Raw genomic sequence first — 23,023 nt, forward strand, 5'->3', positions numbered from 1 at the left:
AGCCTGCAGGTACTGAGACATGTTTATTTTCACCCTGCCCCCCTCCACCCTATTTTTAAAAACACAGCTGTAAGATTCATCAAAGCCCTTTGTGTTGGTACCTCGGTAATATTCTACATTAATATCTTTAAGAATTAAGGCTGCGTCCCCTTGTAAGAAAATATTATTTGATATCACTTCTATATCATAATACCTACATAAAAGGCTTGGCCATTTTAATAACAGAGACCACAGGTTCCAGCATTTATAAACGAGAAAACATTCCCTTTCAGTAAATTCCTTCTAAACATCTGCGTTGTCTTCTAACTTAAGTCGCTTCCCACCGCCTTCCCAGGGGATCTGCTGACTTGTGCTGCGCGTTGCCTCTCTGTGGGAGAGCAAACTTCATAGTCAGGACGACACAAACAAACAAACAAAACCAAAACAAAACCCAGCGACAGAAACCCCCACCCCTCTCCAAATTTCTAATTTTTCTGTCCTTAAAAAAAAAAAAAAAAAGAATCAAGTCCTGGGCTATCCTTGTGTCACAAGGATCTTAGACTCCAAATGAAGGGATTCGACAACTTTAAAAAGCTAACCAAACCTAAGGTCTTGCTTTCATTATTTACTAATTATTAAAATATCCAAACTCCTAATTAAGGAACTCCTGCTAGATGGCAGGAGCGACTGCGAAGGCGTGGGGGGAAGTGTGAAAAGAAGCAGCCCTAGCTCCGCCCGGGAGTGTGCGTGTGAAAGAGCCCGGCTCCCCCGGCGGCTCCAGGCCGCGTTTTGCAGGCGGCCGCATCTGCCTCCCCTGTCTCTCTTACCTCCTTGATGCTCGGCACTATTTGTGGCCGGCGTGGTGGAAGGACACAGTGAGGTTCTCACCCCCGCCCCCCCGCCCCCCGCTCGCATCCCCAGTTCCATCAAAGCGAACCCGGGCCAGCGCAAGGATCTCCGAGTTGCGAGTGTGCTGAGGCTGGGACTGTCACTCATTCTCCGATCAGCGCGTGAACGCAGCTCAGCAGCCGCTGGCAGGAAACAATTCTGCAAAAATAATCATACTCAGCCTGGCAATTGTCTGCCCCTAGGTCTGCTGCTCTGCCGCCGTCCACACTCGCTGCAAGGGGGGGCACAGAATTTACCGCGGCAAGAACATCCCTCCCGGCCAGCAGATTACAATGCTGCAAACTAAGGATCTCATCTGGACTTTGTTTTTCCTGGGAACTGCAGGTACATTTTATTTTTTTAATTCTCAGTCTGATTTGCTAATTACCCCCTTCCCACTACTGCTCCCGGAGGAGCACTGTTATTTGGGGTGGTTTTACGTGGACTGCGAAGGCTGGTCATCTTCGGCGAGCCGGGAAAGGAGCGCGTCGCCCTTGCTGCCCAGCCGGACCCCGCGCCCTCCCGGGCTGCGCTGCACCCGGGCTGCCTCCCGCGCCGCGAGCGCCCGGCGCCCCACCGGCGCGCCCGCCGTCCCCACTCCGTGTGGCCGCGGCGGTGGGAGCGGGGCCGGCCGGCTGCCCGGGACCCTGCGGCCGCGCCAGCCAGCGATGGGCAGCGCTCCTTCCTGAGGGCGGCGGGCGGCGGGGCGGGGGATGTCGCGGCTCGGGTGGTGCCGCCGCACAGGCTCGGATTCCTCCGGGGAAGGGTCATGCCAGCCCCGGCTCCGGGAAGAGTGAACAATAAGGGCAGGGCAGCCACCCACGGGCGTTATTTCCCCGGGTCTAATGAAGTGGGGCTCGCTGCTTTCGCCCCCACCCTCCGCCCCAGGCCGAGTAACGGTTTGCAGAATGGGGCAAAACGGGCAGGACCGCGGGGCTGCGTGGCCGCTGCTGCACCCCCGTCGATATGACGTTAGTTTCTCATTTGCCAAATTGCTGGGGAGTTGCGAAGCCTACCCTCGGCCCGGTGCTGCACGCAGGGCTGGGAGGGTCGAGCGCCGCGTTTTGACAGGAGGAAGTGCGGAGGGGCGGAGGGCGAGGAGGGCGTGATCGGGCTGCCTGGTGTGTGCGCGCGTGTGTGCGCGTGTGCCTTTACACGCACGGCGAGCCCCGTGTGCACGGTGCGAGGGAAGAATGGCAGGTAGCCGCCCGAAACACCTCTCCCCAGGCCCCTTTCTTTGGGCGAGGTTCCTCATCCTGGCAAAGTGCGAACAATAGGGAGCCGGGAGGAAGACAGTAGCGATGCTGCCGCGGGTGGCCGGGCTGCGCCGCCGCCCAGAGAACCTCGGCAGCCGCGAGGGAGGTGCATTTCATCCCGGCTATTTCCATCTCGGCCTCCCCGGAAAATTATTCCGTGCGTGCCCACCCTCCCCTCCAGCTGCTCCCCCCACCCCCACCCAAGCATTTGCGCTTGGCGCTGGTGGACGGGAGGGGGAGAAGAAAAGAAGCAGGGGCTGCGGAGAGCTGGGCGGGTCGGGCGGACATTCTGGGCGAGGGGCGTGTGCCGGGAAGCGCCCGAAGCGAGTCGGGCGGAGCGGCTGCGCGTCGCGGTCGCCGCTGCCAGGTGCCGCTGTACCTGCCTTGGGCGGCCGGGCCCGGGTGGGGGAACTCGCGGGGCGGGCCGGGAGCACCCAGAGCACCCCCTCCGCGGGCGGCACGAGAGCAGCGCTCGGCCGCCACCTCCAGCCAACTCGGGTCCCTCCCATGGCGACCAATCAGAGCGAGGCTGGCTGGGCGGGAAGCCGCGAGAGGCTTTTATTGCGGCGCGGGTGGCGGCCCGGGGCTGCCAGGACCGTCTCCCGGTGTTCCAGCCTAACGGTCTCGCTCACGCCCGCCGCGAGCAGCCCCGCCCTGCGGCCGGCCCCGCGCCCGCCCCGCAGTTGGCGAGGGAATAAAATGGAGACGAGGTGGTCGCCGGGAGGTGCCCTGGTCCTGCCCGCCCGCGCTTGCCCACTCTCGCCCGTTTCACGCCGACTTGGAGCATCCCACCGCCCCGTGCAGCACACACCCTCGCAGCCGGAGCGCGTCGCCTGCGAGCGCGCCGTGGCAGGGCGCACCGACGCGCGTGCGCCGACCGGCCGGCCGCGGGCCGGGGGCGCTGCGGGGGCGGGCCGGGGGCCGGGCCTTGGCGGGGCGCGGATCTGGGGACCCAGCCTCGTCCGCTGGGCGCCGGGTCTCCGCTGCCACCTGGTCGGGGCCGCCCCGGGCATACCTTTCCCCTTCGCGCCCGTGGGTCCCCGTGGAGGTGCTTGTTCGCATGGGTGTGTGTGTGTGTGTGTGTTTGAGACCTCCTCCCCTCTGGTTGGGAGAGTGACAAGGGACACCGATCTTTGTGGGGGATCGCCTGGTCGTGCTTTCCATCACCGTGGTGGGTGTGACCCTCAGTGTTTGGAGCCTGTGGGAGTTGCAGGCGAGTACACGCCCAGGAAAGCCCACGTTGAGGTGTTCGTGGATGCCCAGGCAAGGGTGGCCTTCTGACCAGTGTTCCCTGGAATGAAAGCGTTCTCGTTCCTGGCCCCAATACCTTGAAGCTGGAAAGAGGGCTGAACACGAAACACATACAAGGTTACTTAACAAAAGAAAGAAGTTGAATGGTTTTCCAAAGGGAAATAATTTTCCTTTATTGTTTCTACCATAGTTAAAAAAAATGGAAGTCAAGTCAGAGAGTCAGGAAGAAAATAAAAACAATGTAACACGCATAAGTGTGTGTGTGTGTGTGTATACACACACATATATATGGCTTCAAACGTCGTAGCATCTCCATGGGCAATGATAGATGTAATTCAGGCTCTGTGCTCCACTCTACGCATGACAATTTAGATATAAGGCACTCTAGCCTTAACATATGAAATGAATCAGGTTGGCTGCACTTCTCTCGTTTTGGTGTCTTCTGCTCTTTAGGAATACAATGAAAGGTTATGGAATTGCATAGTAAATTTGAGCCTATTCTAGAAGCAATTTCGGATGTTGGGTGGAAAAATTGTTTGCTTGAACAATCATTAGGTTAAGTCAAAACATTACAAACATTAGCTTAAGTCACATGTTTACCTCCTAATTTTACAATCTTCTGCCAGTTTTACTTGGAAGAGTCAAGGAGTGGATAGGGCTAGGTTTCTAACAAGATAACACCAGATTAAGAACAAAAGAGCACCTTTGCAATCTTCCAAAAGCTAACATACAAGTAAAGCATATGTTGATATAATATCCCTAGATAAATGAATGATGAGTTTCAGCAGAGTTTTCTGTGAGCACAATTATGGCAAGCTACATATATTTTTTTGTTGATTTTTATTTTAAGATTGGATTTGTGTCTTTCTGAACAAAATTTAACCAAATGTAATACAGCCATATTTAAGAAACTGGAAACCTGTTATAACTCTATTCAAACCCTCAAAAGATTATTTTCTTTTCATAAATATTAGCATAATTTAAAATATTAAAACTGAGAATTTATTTAAAATTGGAGAGTTAAAAACAAAAAGAGAATATAACCCAGACATTGTATAAGGGTGGCCTATCATTTAAGTTTTTGAGTAACTATTTTCATTATGGAGGTCCTAAATATCTTCCAACCTGGTTAAATTTTCATTAGTCTTGCATTATTTTTTAGAATTAATTCTTCATGAAGTTCCTTCTTTCTTACCCCAAATTATTGATCTTTATGACTTTTTTCCAGACACCTTTACCCAGGATCTTTTCTTTGTTTTTAAAATAATATTGGAATAACAGAAAATACCAGGATGTATCTGTGTTCAGTAAAGGAGGTTCCACTAAGTCTTCCTATGCTAATTTGGTTGAACCAAGAATTTGTTGATTTAACTGGTGACTGGTTTCTTGCAGTTGATAGTTCAAGGTAGTAATCACCCCCCAAAATCCCACAAAAAACTAAGAAAAATATGCTGTGGGTGTGTTATTTGCAAGAGATGTGGGTGTTTACTCAAGGCAGCAACAAGAAGGAGAAATTAGTCACGCAGAACCCCCAAATTCACGAAGTTTTTGCATAGTGCTTTATACATTCACCATTAATTGAATCCCTCAGATAGGTAATATGTAATTTAATGTAAGTAACTTATATCTGTATTTTTCTGTCACAGGGAACAATGTCTTAATTGCCTCTTAAAATAAATAGCACCATTTTGTCATTCAAAAGCGAATCTTAAGACATGACAGATGTTTTTGTTCGCTACAGAACTCAGTTTCTCAAATTATAGACAGCATTTTGTAAACTTTACACTGTCTGAAATATGGACTTTGGAATTTCTGATGCAACCACTTAATTTTTCAAGGTGAAGAAGCTTCTTTTTAGTATTGGTTTGATGAACTCTCCATATTTACGTCTTCAGTGTTGAAGAACTGTGGCTGCTCTCCAGACTGAAAGTGGCTTCAATACTACTGGCAGACCTCCAAAGACACTTTACAGACAGTCCTTCCAGACTTAGTGTAAAATAAGTGATTGACTACCTGTTGCTAAAGAACGGTTTGAACTTTCCCTGATGAGCTTGGGTTTGTGGTGATGGAGAGCAGAACCAATTGGCAGGCGGGGAAAGAAAGGACCGCACCTGCCCCCGTCAGTCTGTGGGGAACAGTCCGTTATCTGGGAGGAGACAAAGACGTCTTTAAAAGGCTCTCCTGTAATATTTAAGTATTCGGTTTTAGAGCACACAAATGTTTTATGGCGGCATCAAGACACATAGTTTAATGTAAATGCCATAATTGACCATTCTTAAGTGTATCAATCTAAACAAATGTATAGGCTAGAAATGTCTGGAACTTTAAAAGAAATGGCAGCAAATTACAAAAAGCATTTTAATAGTCTTAAAAGTGGGTTACGAATTGAACAAAATTGAAAACAATCATTTGGCTGTGTGAAATAATGGTCATTTGAGCTTTGAACAAAAAAGGCAAAGATTGCTTTGGTTAAGAAGAAAGAATTCTGAGTAAAATTCAGAAAAAGGATTTTATATGTTTCTTAACATACTCAATGAATCACTGAGCAATGTTGTAAGAAATGGCCTCTTAGGAAAGGGGAAATGCCCAGGGCCCTCTCTGAATCCTAATGATTAGATTTCTATGAGCTTCAGCATTTTAATATTAAAAAACATTGTAGTGAAACCATTTGCAATAAAACGGGTAGATGCGCTGACTACTGTAGGGCAAGAGAATACAGAAGTCAATCTGAAGGTCATAGCCATGTCACCTCTGGCCCTTTTTGTTATTAACTCTTGATGCCAAACCTTAAAACCATTCACTGATGTAAAGGGATGTAAATTATTTGGCGTTGGCAGTGGTGCCATTATGCCCTTTCATTTCATGTTGTTGAAATACTGTCTCTTAGCTGCAGATGCTCATTAGTAGCACTGCTTTTTGATGTTGGTCTGGGTGCCAAATGGCGGCCTTTCAGGCAATTTCAATACATTACACTTAAAACGCTCTTAAGCCATGGCTACGTGCAGCCAGTGAGTTAACTGGTTTTCAGTTAGGTTGATACACTTTTCCCTTCCTGCAGTATTAATTTGGCTTCTACGAAAGTGGAGACATAAAGGACTGCAATAAAAAGGATAAGCCATTTGGTCTGTCCTGTGTTATGTATGTTTTTGAAAAACAGATTTTAATAAAACTGCCATGCATTCTTTTCCTCCCAAATATATGTAATGCTTTCTTGCATTCAAAGATTACACGGCTGATAGGATTTAAAAGGCTTCCATGTAACCTACATTCCACTATATACTCTCACTGAGTACTTTTTGATTTGTAGCTGCAAATACTGGCAGTATCTGAGCTTTCGCTTTCTATTTGGTGTCATTCCTGAGATAACGTGTAAAATGCCTTGTGCTGTATATTAATCTCTTCCTTTGGTATATCCGATTACCTCATCATTTAGGAATATTCATAATAATGTCACACTAAGCTTGTGTTACATTAGGTATTCTTTTAAATAGTTGATCAAATATGTTTATCAAGTGCCAGCTTTTTATCCCCAGCTCTGCGGGGAATCACAAAGGAGTGAGATGACATAATTTCTGCTGTCAAGGAATCCTGGGAGTAGTAACGCATGGAGATTAAGAGATAGACAACCCTAGGGTGAAACCCCAGCCGTATCTTTTACTAGCTGCCTGATCCTGGACAAGTTACTTAACTTCTCCACGTTTCACTTTCCTCTTCTGTGAAACAGCAGTATTAGTAATGCTTACGTGTTAGAGTTGTGAATATTTTAGAGATCACAGGACTTCAGTGCATGTAAGCTGTGTTTATTAATAAGGAAGAAGGATGTATGGGGATTTAGAAAAAAAATAATTATTCATACATGGTGCTCTCTTTTTAGAAGCATTTAAAAAAGGATATTAAGAGAATGTGACTTCTTCAACGATGACAATTAGACTTAAAAAATTGGTTGCTAAGTATGCCTGCACTGCCATGTTGGTTGTGAAAACTTTGGAGAGAAAAGCGGTCTGATTATAAGGTTGAAAGCCATTAGCTCAAGGGTGGATCTGGTTATCAAGGAGCCTGAAGGGTATACAATTTTGAAAGACTCCTTTAAAGAAAATACAAAACTTTCTGGCTTTTGTAAAATTTAGAAAACACATGACCATGAGAACACATTGCCAGGTTCCCATTCCTCAGAACCTTGGAAGGATCCCATGCTTTGAGGAACCATAAAAAAGTCCAGCAACTATACTTTCGTCTGGTTGGACCCACTTGTTTGAGAATATAAGCTAATGGTTCCAGTTTGCTAAACATGCGCCTCATAATGGTAGTTTGCTAAGTGCTTTGAAGATGAGAATGATACTGAAATCAAAGTCATTTTTGAAAAGAAGTTTTTTTCACCTTTATTTTACAGAAAACATTAAGTGAGATCTGCGCTGATTTGATATTTCTCACTGATGATATTTTTGTAAATTACTAACTTGAATAAAACAAAGCAATTGCTATTATTCAAATGAGTCAAACATAAAGCGCCCGATTGGCAGGGCAAGGAGTAGTTTTGCCAACTAAATGCATACGATATTGGAGAAGAGACTAAAGATTTTGTTTTAGCTATCCAAAAGGAGATAAACTGGATACATAATACCAATAATTACATCTTAATCATCACTGTCTGGTTACAAAACACTTCCATATGCATTATATCATTTAATCTTCACATCATTTATTCAGTAAATATTTATTGAGGACTTTCTCTGTGCGGGGTGCTGGGAATATAGGGGTGAACTAAGCACATATCTTCCCTGTTTTCCAGGAGCTTCCAGCCTACTGGTGCAGAGGAAGATAGACATTAAAAACGTAAAACATATTCACATATTTATAATGACATATTCAGATAAAAACTTAAGGGAAAAGCAGAGCATGAGAGACTATGGGGGGATTTGGTGGTTGGGGAGGCGAGGATGTAACATTTAAACAACTCTGTGACATAGGAAGAACAGATGGTATTCTCATTTTAGAGCATGATTGATTGCTTAATTCAACAAATGTTGAATTACAACAAACATTCCCGAATTCCTTAATTCAACAAACCTTCCTGAAGCCTTGAGAAGGTCAAATAGCTACAAGAACTGTGCCCGGTTTCAGGTTATAAAGTCCAGGAAGAAACGCCTCTGCCTCGAGAGCTTACCACCGAGAAGGGGAGCGAGACATACTATAGTTACAAATAGAGGCATGGATGCAATGCTATTGGACCCCAAGGAAGGAAGGAATTAATTCTGCTTGATACTCCCTGGAGCTGGGCTCAGGGGATGGGTTTGCCTTCACTAGGTAGAACAGGACAAGAGGGGATTGAAGCAGCACAAACACCTGGAACAGTGGTCGAGACACAAATACAGTTGTGTTTGGGGAGCAGCGTGGGGGTGCTTGGGAAGGAGAGGTCAGAGATTAGGAGGAAAAAAAATGTTCTGTAAGGCCAGATTGTATTCGGTTTTTAAGAGACTGAGAAAGGTTAAGTGACTTATGGAGGTGGAGCTGGGGCCATAACTTATACCAGTTGGCTGCATTTCATCCTTTCCTAAAGCAAGGATAATTCGAATATATATAGCATTGGAATACATGCCAAGCAAATGTGGGTCCCTGAGGCTTCTGGGCTGGCAGAGTCTGACCACAGTGAGTGGCAGTATCAAGAGCTGTGGGGTCGGACAGGTCTGGACCAACCAACTGAACTTCTGCAAGTTGTGGCCCTTCTGAGCCTGTTTCCTCATCTGTAAAATGGGCTTAATGACACCTCCCTTAAGGGTTTCAGTGGCTTAAATAAAATCACATATGGAAAGTAGGTACTCAACATGTGCTTTTATTTATTTATTTATTTTGAGACAAAAGTCTTGCTTTGTTGCCCAAGCTAGAGTGAGTGCCGTGGCGTCAGCCTAGCTTACAGCAACCTCAAACTCCTGGGTTCAAGCAATCCTTCTGCCTCAGCCTCCCGAGTAGCTGGGACTACAGGCATGTGCCACCATGCCTGGCTAATTTTTTCTATATATATCTTAGTTGACCAATTAATTTCTTTCTATTTATAGTAGAGATGGGGGTCTAGCTCTTGCTCAGGCTGGTTTCAAACTCCAGACCTTGAGCAATCCACCCACCCTGGCCTCCCAGAGTGCTAGGATTACAGGCGTGAGCCACTGTCCCCGGCCAACATGTGCTTTTAAAACGTTTATCTTGAATGGAGATTTTATTTGAAATGTTTGTTTAAAAAGAGCCTGGTACTGTAAATATGATGAGCAAAGTTCCGTGCTAGAGGCTGGGCGCAGGGGGACAAAATAAATGAAAGAATACTGTGCTGTATTGTCCCTGCAGAAGCTTGCAGGTTGTTGAGGAGAAGACACTTAGTTTAGTAGAAATCATGGAACACACTAAATATACTATATGAATAAGTGCCCAAGGGAAGGAGGCAGGCAGTAACTGTGCAAATTGCTTAGAAAGGTAGACATCATCTTGGTTGATTTTAGTGTCTGAAAAACAGTGTGGAAAAGTTAGTACTTGATGCAGCCTCCACGCACCTAAGGATAAATAGGGAGGGGAGGGCCTGTTTCCCTGCAAGGGGAGATGGGTCTGGCCAAAGAATCGCTATTGAAGAGCAGTTAAAGGCTGGTTATCGGGGCAGCTCATATCAAAATCTTAAATGCTAGACAAAGGAGAGGGGTGCTGCTGGAGATGTTAGAAACATCATTTTTAAAAGTGATTCAGAGGATAGTCAGCAGTAGCAGCTATCCTGTGAACATGTGCTGTGCCAGGCTCTGTGTTAGAGGCTAGCTATGAATTAGCAGAGAAATAAGTAGGAGCAAATTGATAGAGATGATTGCAGCACTTAAAGGGAATTTTGGTTTTATATAGCACACGCCATAGTGGCTGGACAATGTAAAGGGTTGGCAAAAAGATTTTTGTATGAAACATCAGTCAGATGATAGCGAATGCAGAGGCTGGGAGCAGAAGAGCCAGTTAAAGCTGGCTCTGAGACCAGTGAAAGTATCTTGCTAAACTAATAGGGAGACTTGTATGTAGCGAAAGGGTACTGTGGGGCTTAGATTCAAAAGATCTGAGTTCAAGCATTGGCTCCACTACTAACTAGCCAAGTGAATGTATATAAATTACTTAACCTCTTTTAACTGTAGTTTCCTCATTTAAATATACAAACAAAATACGATCATATATGTGAAATGGTTTGCAAATGAAAATATTTCATAACCGTGCCTTTTATTAGTAGACATGTAGCTGAAAAACTTTATACAATTTAAATTTTATGTACTGCCAGAGGGGCTTGTTAGATTAAAGAAACCCAACTGTGATGTATTTTATAAAGCAGATAATTTTGGAAAGATACTTGTAATGACTTTGGGTATGGATAAAAAGGGCATAGCTGAGATGTTAGAGATGACAAATCAACCAGCAAGGGTATTAGATGACAGATCACAAATGGTAGATGACTGAGTGAGAGAAAGATTTTTAAAAGTCACAAACTTGAAGCAGTGAAAAAAAAAAATCACTGTACTGTTAACATGATGGGGAAATGAATAGATACCTTAGATTTTAGCAAAGTTTGGGCAGATTACTATCTTAACTTGTAGGTCAGTATTTTGCAAACTGTGGGTGGTGAAATCTATTTAGTTGGCCTCTGTATACATTAAAAAAAAGAAGGAAGGAAAGAAGGAAGAAAAGGAAAAAAGGAGAAAGGAGGGAGGAAGGAATGAAATGGAATAGAAAAGAGAGTGTGTTTTATATCATAAAGGTAAGTACAGCTTTGAGGAACTGTTGTTTCAGTGTGTGTGTGTGAGTGTGTTTATAAAACACGTAACCCAGTTACATCGTGGCTCAGTTCAAAAGAGTTTGAAAGCTACTGTCATAGAAGGAGGAATGCTGGACTAGAGAGAGGGTGAAGCAGTCTGTAGTGGAGAGGGAGGGAGTACATTAGAAGGACTTAATGGGTTGTCAGGGAGGGGAAGAATTGACAGCAAAAATACTTACTGAGCATCTTAGTAGTCTTAGCTGCAGGGTGTGAAAAAACAAAACAAAATAAAACTCTAAATGTCATACCCTTTTATGAAACGGGGTCTCCCTATGTTGCTTGAGCTGGTCTTAAACTCCCGGGCTCCCACCTTAGCCTCCAGGGTAGCTTAGACTACAGGTACACACCCTTGCTTCCTAAATATTAATATCATACCTTGACCTCAGAGAGCTTACTGTCTATTCGGAAGTGAAAAGATAATTAGGAATACCAGGTGGCATCCACAGCCAAAATGTGGGGCACCTAACATTTTAGAGGCAAGACAAAGATGGCCTGGGAACCAGGGGTGCTTGGAGAACTGTTCACAATGCAAGAGAGAGTTCAAGGAAGCTTTGAAGGAAGGACTGGGCTCTGCTGAGAGGAAGGGTGGAGGTGAGTTGCATGTTGCCTGTTTGGGAGGGAATGGAGAGAGGCTAGCTAAGGAAACCAAGAAAACTCAAAGGTCACAGTAGTCTGTATTTTTATATTCTTTGAGTGGAGAAAAAAACACCATGAATTATAGTCAGTACTTTGTGGGGTCATTATCACACCCAGAAATATTTATGTTGTTGTATTTATGTAGCATGTAGAATGGTATCTTGTCTATAATTCAGAAAGTAATTTTGAGCAGATGGACAGAAGCAGAGATCAGTGATGTGATGCCTAGGTTAGAAAAGTATAATAATGTGAAGTGAAAAAAGTTGGAAACAATCAGTATTTGTAGCTATAATCCCAGTGTTGTTAAAAATATGCCACTGGGCATGGTGGCTGGCACCTGTAATCCCAGCTACCCTGGAGGCAGAGGCAGGAGGATCATTTGAGCCCAGGAGCTTGAGGCTGCATGCAGTGAGTTATGATCACACCACTGCACTACAGCTTAGGCGACAGAGTGAGACCTAGTCTCTAAAAAAAAAAAAAAATTTTTTTTTTTTAAAAAGAAGACCAAAAAAAATAACACCTCTTTCACTCATTCCATCATCAAGACTGGTTGAAGGTAAATTACTTTTTATGTTGTCCGAGTTTTCTGTAATGGACATATATTGCTTTATATTCAGTTGTAAAACAAATAGTGCAGGGAAAACGAGGGCAGCAGTACTTAACATGGTTAAGAATATAAGGAAGATGAGAAGGAAGTTAGAAACTCAGAGGGACCTCGGGGATTTCATTTGAATAGTGAAATTCAAGTTCTTTACTTAGAGTCAAAGACTGAGGAAGAGCTGATATCCTGGACACTTAACAAAAAAGAGGGAAAGAAGGGCTGTTAGGGTGGGTGAAGGCTTCATCCTACGGGCTACCTGGACATGCTGAACTGAGCTGAGCACCTTGCGGAAAGAGCCAGAGAGATGAGCAGTCTTTGCAAAGGACATGAGACAAAGGCACTTGAAAGGAAATGAATAAATTGAGGGGTTTTCCTCCAGTTATTTCATTTATCATGTGAGTTGATTATTTTTATTTACAATTTTATCTTCTTACATCATTGCCCATGATATTCACATCTTTCTTTCTATACCCTTTAAAAATCTCCCTGTGGGTAGCAAAATCTTTGAAGATTCTTCTTGTCACAAATTCGATGTATTGTTTTGATCAGCAAAGGCGTGGGAAGGGTTGTGATTGACTATTTTTCTAATGTCCTTTTATTCATATTTCATTTGAGTGTCCATTCTGTTTAAATGAGATGCTGCCAATCACCAGTTAGGCTGTAGTTGCTGTATGAGGATTAGATTTAGGGTACAGCGTGGCAGCCTTAAAGACCTGTTATTATGTAAATCCAATGCAAGCTCTTTGATTTGGGTTAATAATTACTAATTATCTTTCTTAATTTAATATCTCCTTTTGGTGTTCTAGAGGCAGTGCATACTGTAGGTGGTACCCCATGGGCCTTTGGTATCAAAACTATGGTTTGTACTGTGGCTTTTCTGTTTCCATGACCTTGAACCAATTATTTAATCTCTCCAACGGTCAGTTTATTTATCTGTAAATTAGGGATAATACCCACCTAATAGGGTTATTGTGAGGATGAAATGAGGTAGTTTATACAACTGTTTGGCACATAGTGAGCTCTGTAATTTTCTCCCATTTCCTTTCTTTCTGCTAAAGTCCACAGTGAAGAAATACACAATTAGTGTTGGATTTAAGTATTGATTATAATGAGAATCACATTTTTTCCATTTATTTTTCATTTTCCAAGAATTCAGGATCACTGTGAGTTGCAACTGAGTTAGAAATACTATGGCTGGTTGCATAGCTGTTTTACCTCCTGTGGAAAGCGAAGTCTAGTAGTAGATCTTGATTTTGAGAAAAATAGCACTTCAAATATCAAATTGATTTATATAGACCTCTTTTCTGTTTGCACAGGGTTAATATCAAACCTGTCAATTTTGCCACAATAGTGGAGCCGTAACATTTAGTATATTTAAATCATGGTTGCTGCTAAAGATCATACTGGTGACACTTCATTAATCTGAAAGTCATTTATCTGGCAACCTTAGTCCTTTGGAACATGAAGAATGAAAAAGTAAGGGAAAGAAGCCTCTGAGGCTTATTTGAGCATCCTCTTCTTTCGTGATACAATATCTTTCATTATTGCTGAGGATTTCGGAAAGCTCCGCTTGCTTCCTGTGTTGTCTGTTTCCTCTGAATTCCTCTTTATTATGTTTGCTTTGGTGTCTCCTTTCGCGTTTCCCGTTGTTTCCTTCCACTCCTCAGACTCCAAGGATCCTTGGAAGTCTGTTGCTCCGCGCCGTGGGCGTCACGCGCACGGAGGGCTGTGCAGAGACCCGGTCTTTTGAGTGAGGGACGTCCTCAGCCACTCACCAGCACTTAACATTTTCTCTTGGGCTGGTCAATTTAAGAGAATTCAGCATTTCTCAGCTGGCATGGTGTGTAAGTCTGCCTCCTGTTTTTCCCCCAGCTGAGTGGGAGAAATGGGTTGTGGGTATTTTTCTTCAGTACTCAATATTTCCTTTAATCTCTCTATTTTCAGTAGGGCGCTTCTGCCCCTCATCAAAGTCTAGTGTACCCAAGAGCAAAGCCCATCTGGGTCAGCCTCTCCATTGATAAAAATCCAGTCTTCCGCTGGGGTGAGGCGGGGTGGGAGGAGCGATAATGGCTGCCGCCCTCCTGTAGCTTGCAGTCCTGTGTGCGCATGCGCGCGCGGTGAAAGGTAGTGGTATGACGGGATATACTAGCTTTCATTTTGGGGCAGACTCAGAACCCACTGATAACCTATATCTTGCAGGGTTCGTAATTGCTACCGTCCAAAGCAGACTTTTGAAAAATCTTTTATCTCACACGTTTTGGTATAGAGTTACTGAGATTGAAAGAAGCTTGCGGAGTTCTTAAAGGAAAAGGTAAATGCTCTAAGGGGCTGATCAAAGGCAAAGGACCTAAAAAGAGGAATGTGAACGCAACTTCAGTTCAAAGAGTTGAGGCCAGATTTCTGAGGGAACTTTTCTAAACTTTAAGATTTCTCAAGAGAGTCCAGGGTGGCCTGAGATTCCACGTTTCTTGAATGTAAAGACATGGGTGTGGCCGGGATGGTGCAAAGGAGACCAAGAGAGAGCAGTTTCATGAATAAATTTGCAAATGGCCAGGTCCCAGACTTGGTTGGGTAGAAGAACGTTTACTAGACACAGTCACTTGATCCAGTATTTATGGAATCACTCCTGTGTTCTGTGCAGTGGGAGTAGGAGTTGGAGGTAGAATATGAACACATTCGGTAGCTTTGTGACAAATTCAAGACCGTTTTCTAAATTGTTTTTGCTTACACTTGTAGTATTTATTCCTGTGGAATGACATCAGAGACAACCTTGAAATGTCAGAAAATAGTAACTAAGAGTTATTTATTTCTTTATCAGATTTTTTTCCCCTCTTGTGTATGTAACTTTAAGTTACTCATCACATGTTTAAAATTTAAAATTTTCATCAAAGAAAACCATCTGTCATAATGAAGCAAAAAAGGGACATTATGTGATTTTCTTTGAAGATAAGAGATTGAAAGGGAGTCCATTAACTGCCCTAGATTACAATTTGAGGTCATTTTGAGCTAAATTGGTTTTGGAATCAGAATTTAAATTACCAGTCAGACTCAATTAATCTAACTGGTCCTGAAGGCAGTTCAATTCCCTTCCTTCCTTCTCATAAAAAGAATATTTTTATTGTTTGTCTTTCTTTATTGCCAAGCTGGATATAGCCATTATATTTTAGAAGATAAACACTTCAAACAGTAATTGACTTAGATGTTTAAGAGTAGTTTTGTATCTAAATGAGAAACCTGAATAATCATTTATTATTTGGTGTTCTAGAGATACTCACAGTAGATCTTTTTGCAGTCACTGGGAGGTAAATCAATATATCACTGAGCTATATACTTTTGCTGCCCTGTGTAATATTAAGAGAATAGCTGTCACAAACAAACCTCAGACAGTTAAATTATTTTGTTTAACCATAATAATAAATATATAGTTGGAGATATTTTAAGAAAGCATCCATTGTAAATATGTGTAATTATTTTAACAATTTATATATGCATTTCTAAATGAAAAAACCTTTTGTTTGTGATAAGTGGGTTTAAAATTACTGTTTTAACTTGCTCAACATCAGAGATTTAAAATGAGTTCAATTTAGTCTTGACTTTTATCATTTTATTTGTAGACTAGAAAAAATAAATTAGTACTTTTCCTTTTTCAGTTATAAATTTCTTAATTTAGCATTTAAAGATATGAAGGAAAAAACAATTTAAATCACAGATGAATTTGGTGGGGTTGGTTATATATCTGACACTGTCTGGAGAATCCGGGCACTTGTGACTTGTGCTAGTTGGACACTAGAACTTCACAAGGAAACAAAAATGTCTTGAATGATTTGCTGATGTCCTTGAAATGATGCTAATACCTATGCTGTAGAAAACCTGATGGTATGTAGATATCATTGGCTGGCAGAGTCACATGTCTTGGGATTTGGGATTGCTGGCAAGAAGATGGGCTTCATTTAGGCCATGATGGAAATCGATATACATACATTTTAAAAAATATTTTGACTGAAATTCAGTTTGAAGTGGTCTCATTCATATCTTACATCTTAAAATTATACCTATAGAGTTTTTTAAAATGATCATAAAAATCAAATTTACATTTTGATGTTTAATCCATTGATTAAAAAATTAATACCCACAACAAAATCTTTGAGTTGTTGATGATTTTTTGCTTAAAACATTAAGTGGAAATGTCAGGTAATTGTGTGATTGGAATCTCTTCATGAGACTTTGTAGGTGGAGATAGTCCAAAAACAAAATGATGAGACAAGTGAAATTTTTATTAAGGAAGATCTAATGATCATATCTGATATGGTTTGCATTTTCTTGGAAACTCTGGTAAAAAAATCACCAAGGGAATAATGTGGTTAGAAATGTTCCTTAAATGTACATATGTATGTAATCCATTCTACAAAGATCGTATTTTCTTTGTAGCATTGTTTTATTGAACAACTTTTATTTAATTTTCTATCAAAATAGCCTTATATTGTATTTGATAATAATTTAGAAAAGTCACAAGTGTTATAAGGAGACATGTAAATTAGATGGATTACTATTAAAATGTAATTTCTAGTGTTACAACTCTTTTAGAAAAATGTAACTTCTTAGTCTTAATTTGGAATTTATAATAAATCTTAAAAAAATCACAAATTTTCCAAAGGTTCATGCCAGACAAATCATTTGCTGTTTAAAAACAAAGTACAGTTTCTTAAAAAGAAAGTATCGCTTGTCAGTTTCCTATATTCGGAAAAAAATTAATAACGTTGGAATCAATAGTTGAACATAGATTTAAATATGATACAAAAGGCTTAAAATCTAAATTGTCATTGTTTACAAAATATTGGCAAATCAGAGCTAAAGCGCTTGGTGTTATTGTGTAATCTTCTGTTTAAAAATAAACAGTGGAAATAATTGTAGAAACCTCTGGGCTTAGAAAGGCTTGTTGGTGGTTCTTCACATCCTACTAAAAAAGCAGGCTGTCTTTGCATATTAATCACTCTGTGAAAGGAAGCTTGCCTTATTTGCATTGTGCATGCACTAAGAAGTCCAATAGTGTGCCTGAGAAAAAAAATGGGGGGATTGTAATTGTTGTTCTCAAAAGGGTTTTTATTCCATTCAAGTGGAAAAGCTGAATGCTGGAGAATTAGTGCAGTGTTTTGTGGAAGAAGAGTCCCTTTTGGCCACTGGGTTTCGTGTAGTCCAATCCCAGTGTGTAAGGATCCTGCATGTTGGGGTGAAGAGAAAAGTGACTCATCTTTCTATGATGCAATCTGTGTTCTTGTAGATCTCTATAATTTTGTAAGCATTTTCTCCTTGTTATGTATCCAAAAAGAGTTAGAATGAAATTCTGGCAGTATATGCAATATTGGAAATCTTAGGAGAAGAATTAAACATGAACCAAAACGTCTGCATCTGAGGAGCTTGGGTTTTGGGAGTAGAGTGGGGTGGGGATACACAATGTAAAATTAAGTACATTATGTGTAAGTTTTTTCTTTGTTTTTAAAAATATGTGATTTGGTTAATGGCTGGCAGATATAATTTGCTCCTCAAATTGATTTTAAATGATATATTATCTTAATAATAGTGGCATCCTTTTTGCTTCATTGTATTTTCAGACTCATTGGTTGAATGTAAACATTGAGAATAAACAGAATAAATATTCTTAATGTTATTGAGACTTTCTTTTGATAAGATCTCCTACCATGACCTTTTAATATGTTTCTCTTCTCATCTCCTTCATGGGAGCTCTTCCTGATCTAATTCTAGCTGGTGAAAGCCATGTTAGCCAATACAGTTTCCGAGACCTCAAAATGTACATTAGTTATTTTTATTTTGGTTGTCTGTTACTTTGAACTGGTTTAATATGCTCTACGAGTTTTTAGCACCTCTTTAAAAATTCTGTAAGGAGATAGCATTTCCAATTAGATTTGAATTTTACAAGGGGGAAAATGCACCATCATCTGTGTATACATATTTGGACAGAATGTGTGTAATCATGGAGACAGAACCTATTCTTTGAAATGATTTTGTTTAATGCCAGAAGGTAGTTAACTAAGTTGAAAGATTGCACACTGGATTTACTAAAAACTACTTGGTTTAGGTAAATTTGACTATTAGTGAAACTACATGTTGTTGCCCTCTTATATTGTACAGATTTGTTTATTTGATGGTTGAACACAGATCCTTTGATGATACCATTTCTGTTTTGACTTGCTTTCTATAATATTCACCTATATGGAAACTCTGTTTAATTTGGGCTTATGTAGAGTAGTCCATAGACATTTAGGGTTTATTTGGGCTGCTGTTCTGAAGAACAGAAGTAGCCAAAAAGTAGTTTGAAAAAGTAGGACCACAAAAAATTGAGACTGGTAGAATAAAAAAAAGAAAAAAAGCACCACTATTTTTACTAGTCTAAAAAGACCCTAGATAAGTTTCATAATAAATTTGTAATAATACATTACTGATATGCTTCTCCACAATTTAACAGACATGTTAAAAGTCAAAACTACAGCAAATTAAGTTATAGACTTCTATTTGTGATTCATGAATGGGGAAGCCTCCATTCTACAAAATAAAATGAGAGCTTCCACTGGACAAGTGGATTTTGTAAGGTAGGAGCAAGGAAACAAAACAATAAAAAAAAAAAAGGAAAACCGGTTGGTTAACATCAGATTACTTTTTTGTAAGTGTTAAAACTGAGGGTACTTGCTTATTACACTGACTCAGGTAGCCTAGAATCTACTGTTTTCAGGAAAAACTGATCTGTTTGGGAATCTTTCTGCTTCCTTAAAGTTTCAGTTTGATTATATGGAATTGAATGGGGGTGAGTCCATTCTGTTTTGGTCTGTCCTTGTGGGGCCTGGTGCAAGAGCTCCGTCCAAAACAAGGGTCTCCCATAATTTTGTTTAACAGACATAATTTTTAGAGTTTTTAGTTAATATAAATCTAAACCTTTTTATAAAAATATGGAATTCATTACATGTTTTTAGGATTGCATAGATTTCATAAGTATGTAAAATTATGTACCAGCAAAGTATCAAAACCCCCGTGATCATCTCCATAGACAGAAAAAGCATTTGACAAAATGCAACACTCCCTCATGATAAAAACACTCAGTAAACCAGGAATAGAAAGGATTTCTTCCACCTGGTAAAGGCCATCTGTGAAAAATCCAGAGCTAACATACACAAATGGCTAATAAGCACAAATGGCCAAGAGATGCTCAACATCATTAGCCATCAGGGAAATGTAAATCAAAGCCACAATGAGATATTACTTCACACCCTCCACCATGGCTATAATCAAAAAGACAGATAATAACAAGTGTTAGTAATGATGTGGAAAAATTGGAATCTTTATACACTGCTGATGGGAATGAAAATGGTGCAGCCCATTTGGAAAACAGTCTGGCAGTTCTTAAACAGAGTTACCATGTGAACCGGCAGTTCTACTCTTCCAAGAGAAATAAAAGCATATGTCTGTATAAAAATTTGTAGGCTAATGTTCATGTAACATCATTAATAACAGTAAAAAAATGGAAACAACCTTTTGGTCCTTTCAGCTGATGAAACTGATGAAAGGACCAAAAATGTGCTATATTCATACAATAGAATATTATTGGGAAATAGAAAGGAATGAACTCCTGATACATACTACAACATGGGTGAGCCTTGATTCTGCTTTTTAGTCATGTAGGATCCTTAATTGCATTAGCCATTTGTTTGCTTGTAACCGTGAAGGTTTATTTTAATCCTAGTCCTTGTTAACATTTATCCTTGATTCTTATTTTTTTTTTTTATCCTTGATTCTTATTAACTTTTAGGTTGTGAGCATTGCATCTCCATGAGAATAGTTAAAATAATTTTATTTGGATTCTTGAAAGAACTATTGAAAAAATGCATGCTAAGTTTACCCCTGGTGTACATATATGCGTGAGCGTGTGCACATGTACACATACACACACAAAATGCCTAGCTCCTTAAAACATCATGTCTGTCTGCTTACTGTGAGAGGGGAAACATTTATATCTTCTACGTATGTCTTTTGACTGGGGTAGAATTCGCTTTTCATTTTGTGGAGCTGTTACTCAGGATAGGAGATTAGAGGAGAATCAGCCTTTTCACAAATCTAATAGCTTCACGCTAGTACTATGGTAGTATCTTATGTTGTGTGCTTTGATTGTCAGTCTCTTCCCCTCATCTGCACCATTTTGGTAGTTTTATCATCCCTTCTTTGTGTATAGATACTGGAATAACATGATTTCCAGCATTTTATAATCTTACATTCTTGAATTTCAGAAGAAAAGTGTTCATTTGTTTTTGCTCATTAGCCATAAAGCGGTATGCAATACATATGCTTGCATTTTAAAGCCAGGATAACATAGATTTAAGATGTATTTCTTGGCATGTGAAACTTCCTTAGTGATCTTAAATAAAATATTAATTAGATAATGCTGTGGTTATTAATGTGAAAATGGTTAAATAATTCTTAGATGGCATTTATTGTGTTGGGAAGACACTACATTGCTTTTCTAGAACACTGGTAAGGAATTTCTGATGGGACTGCTCTTTTGTTAAAAGAGGAAGAAATCTTTTAGTGGTTGTCTTGGAATTGGAACTACTCTAGATAGTTTGTGGATTTTCCACCAGGATGCTTTGTAAGGAGAAGCTACGGAATCACTTAGAGGAGCCATGTGGAAGTAGTTAACCTTTGAGAACTTAAGGAATTTGAAGGACCTTTGAGACTTCATCTGATTTAACTTCTCTAAAGCATAATTCACAAATATCTCAGGTACGAATCTGTCTTTACAAAGTAAGACGTTTTAGATGTATAGATAGAGGTTAAGGGTCAAAGGTTATTTGTACTGTAATGAAATTGTTGACTTTCATTAGGTGGCTCTCATTTTTTAGAGTGAATTTAATATCTATTGACAAAAACAGTCAAGTTTTGATGTGCCTCTTCAGACATGCTTATTTTATGATACAGGCTGCACCAAGCCTACAATATGATTTTTTTCCCCCAAGAGGTTTGTAATTTATTTTGATTGACAGTTGGGATGCATTTTGCTATGAGATGTTATATGTGGTGATTCTCTTGGGATTAACCATAATGCACATCTTCATGTCCTGTACAGTGATTACCAAATTGTCTTGCAAGTAGGTGCCTGACAAGTTCCCAGTTGACTCAGTTTCATTCTGAGCCCCTTGTAGGTAGCCTTTATTCATTCCTGCATTCTGCGTGTATTTACGCCTTTGACTGATAGGTGAGATTGAAAGGAGGAATAGATGTTACTGAATTGAACTGTAAAAAGAGTTCTAGCTGGGCATGTGTTGCAAAGGTTTGGTGGCAGTGAGTAAACAAGAACTGAGGGTTTTGAAGGTTAAACTGGGAGTGGCCTTGCTCAGCCGGTGGGGAAGTTGGGAGGTCATTGGAAGAGCTAGAGCCTAGGAATGACTTGATGGGAACATGTTTTGGAAAGTTGGATCTGTTGCCCTTCTCTCTGAAGTTGGGTAGGGGGAACTCCTACAGAGGCTGTGTGGAGTGATAAAGGTTGAATTTGAATTTTGATTATGAAAGTTAAAGCAAGGTATTATGCAAGAGATACTACAAAGGGAAGATTGATGAACTTGGCAACTGGTTTGGATATAGGAGAGAAGGAAGAATGGAGTTGGTTTAGGTTGCAGGCTAGGGGCACAGGGAAGAATAATGAATGTTAGTAACAACAGAAATGGGGAAGGGGAAAAGGGGGCCTTTTAATTTTTTCAAAAGATAATAGTTTGGCTTGGGGCAAGGTGACCCTGACGTTAAAGTGGACTGTCTCAGAAGAAAAGCCAAGTAGACAGCTGGAAATAGAGTTTTTAGGAAAGATTATGTTAGAGACATAGATCTGTAGTCATTTAAGTAGTAGATGGCTCTCAGGAGATAAGTCCATTTAGAGGAAGAAGCAGAGAGGATCAAGGACAGAACCTAGCCACACACTCATATTCTGGGCATGGGCAGTTTTTATATGTAATAGTTATTAAAAATGGTCATTGAGTTATTGAAGCAAATTACTGTTTTGTATATTTTCAAAGAATTAAAATGACAAAGTTGCCATTTTTATGTCATACTCTTGCTTTGAATTCATATTCTCTTTTTTATCCATTCATTCTGGCTCCATTTTAGTGATGAAGATTGTTTATAGTCCATACCATTTCTTGTTGGGATTTGTGTCTTTTAGTGCTTGTGGTCAACAGCATAGCTGATAGATGAGAGATACTGTAGTTCTAGTTGATTTCAAATCCTCAGGTATTAGTGAAATTATACTCCAGGATACAGGGAGCATTTGGATTTCTGGACGGCTATAGAAAATAATCTTGAGAAATCATGAAAATGAACAAAAATCCTGATTTTTTTTTTTTCCAAATGGAAGGAGGGTGGAGTCTTCCCAGGGAAGACCAGGGAACTTAATGACTATCCTAGACAAGTTTTAAGGATGGACTATTAAACAGGTGATATGGAATCCTGGAAAAGAAAGCCAGGATCTAATGTAGGTTCACTAAGAACTGGTCCTTAGACCTCAGTCCTCTCTTTGGAAGGATTTCCAGACTGAAAGTGGAG

At 40.8% G+C, this 23,023-nt stretch overlaps 1 protein-coding gene across 12 annotated transcripts in view; it reads left to right on the forward strand.

Moving 5' to 3' along the window:
• The first annotated feature begins 909 nt into the window (after positions 1 to 909).
• The window catches only part of NCAM1 (neural cell adhesion molecule 1), a 297,758-nt gene continuing 275,644 nt past the window's right edge, over positions 910 to 23,023 (forward strand). For 6 of the 12 annotated variants that reach the window (XM_076002515.1, XM_012761119.2, XM_012761124.2 and 3 more), the window contains exon 1: positions 970 to 1,212. In XM_076002515.1, the coding sequence (XP_075858630.1) occupies positions 1,161 to 1,212 (52 nt within the window). In that variant the 5' untranslated portion in view covers positions 970 to 1,160. Of the gene's footprint in view, positions 1,213 to 23,023 lie in introns of all 12 variants that reach the window. The other 6 variants (XM_012761117.2, XM_076002517.1, XM_012761132.2 and 3 more) reach the window with 3 other exon arrangements.

The sequence above is a fragment of the Microcebus murinus genome, chromosome 4 (genome assembly GCF_040939455.1).
Source record: "Microcebus murinus isolate Inina chromosome 4, M.murinus_Inina_mat1.0, whole genome shotgun sequence".
Taxonomy (NCBI): domain Eukaryota; kingdom Metazoa; phylum Chordata; class Mammalia; order Primates; family Cheirogaleidae; genus Microcebus; species Microcebus murinus.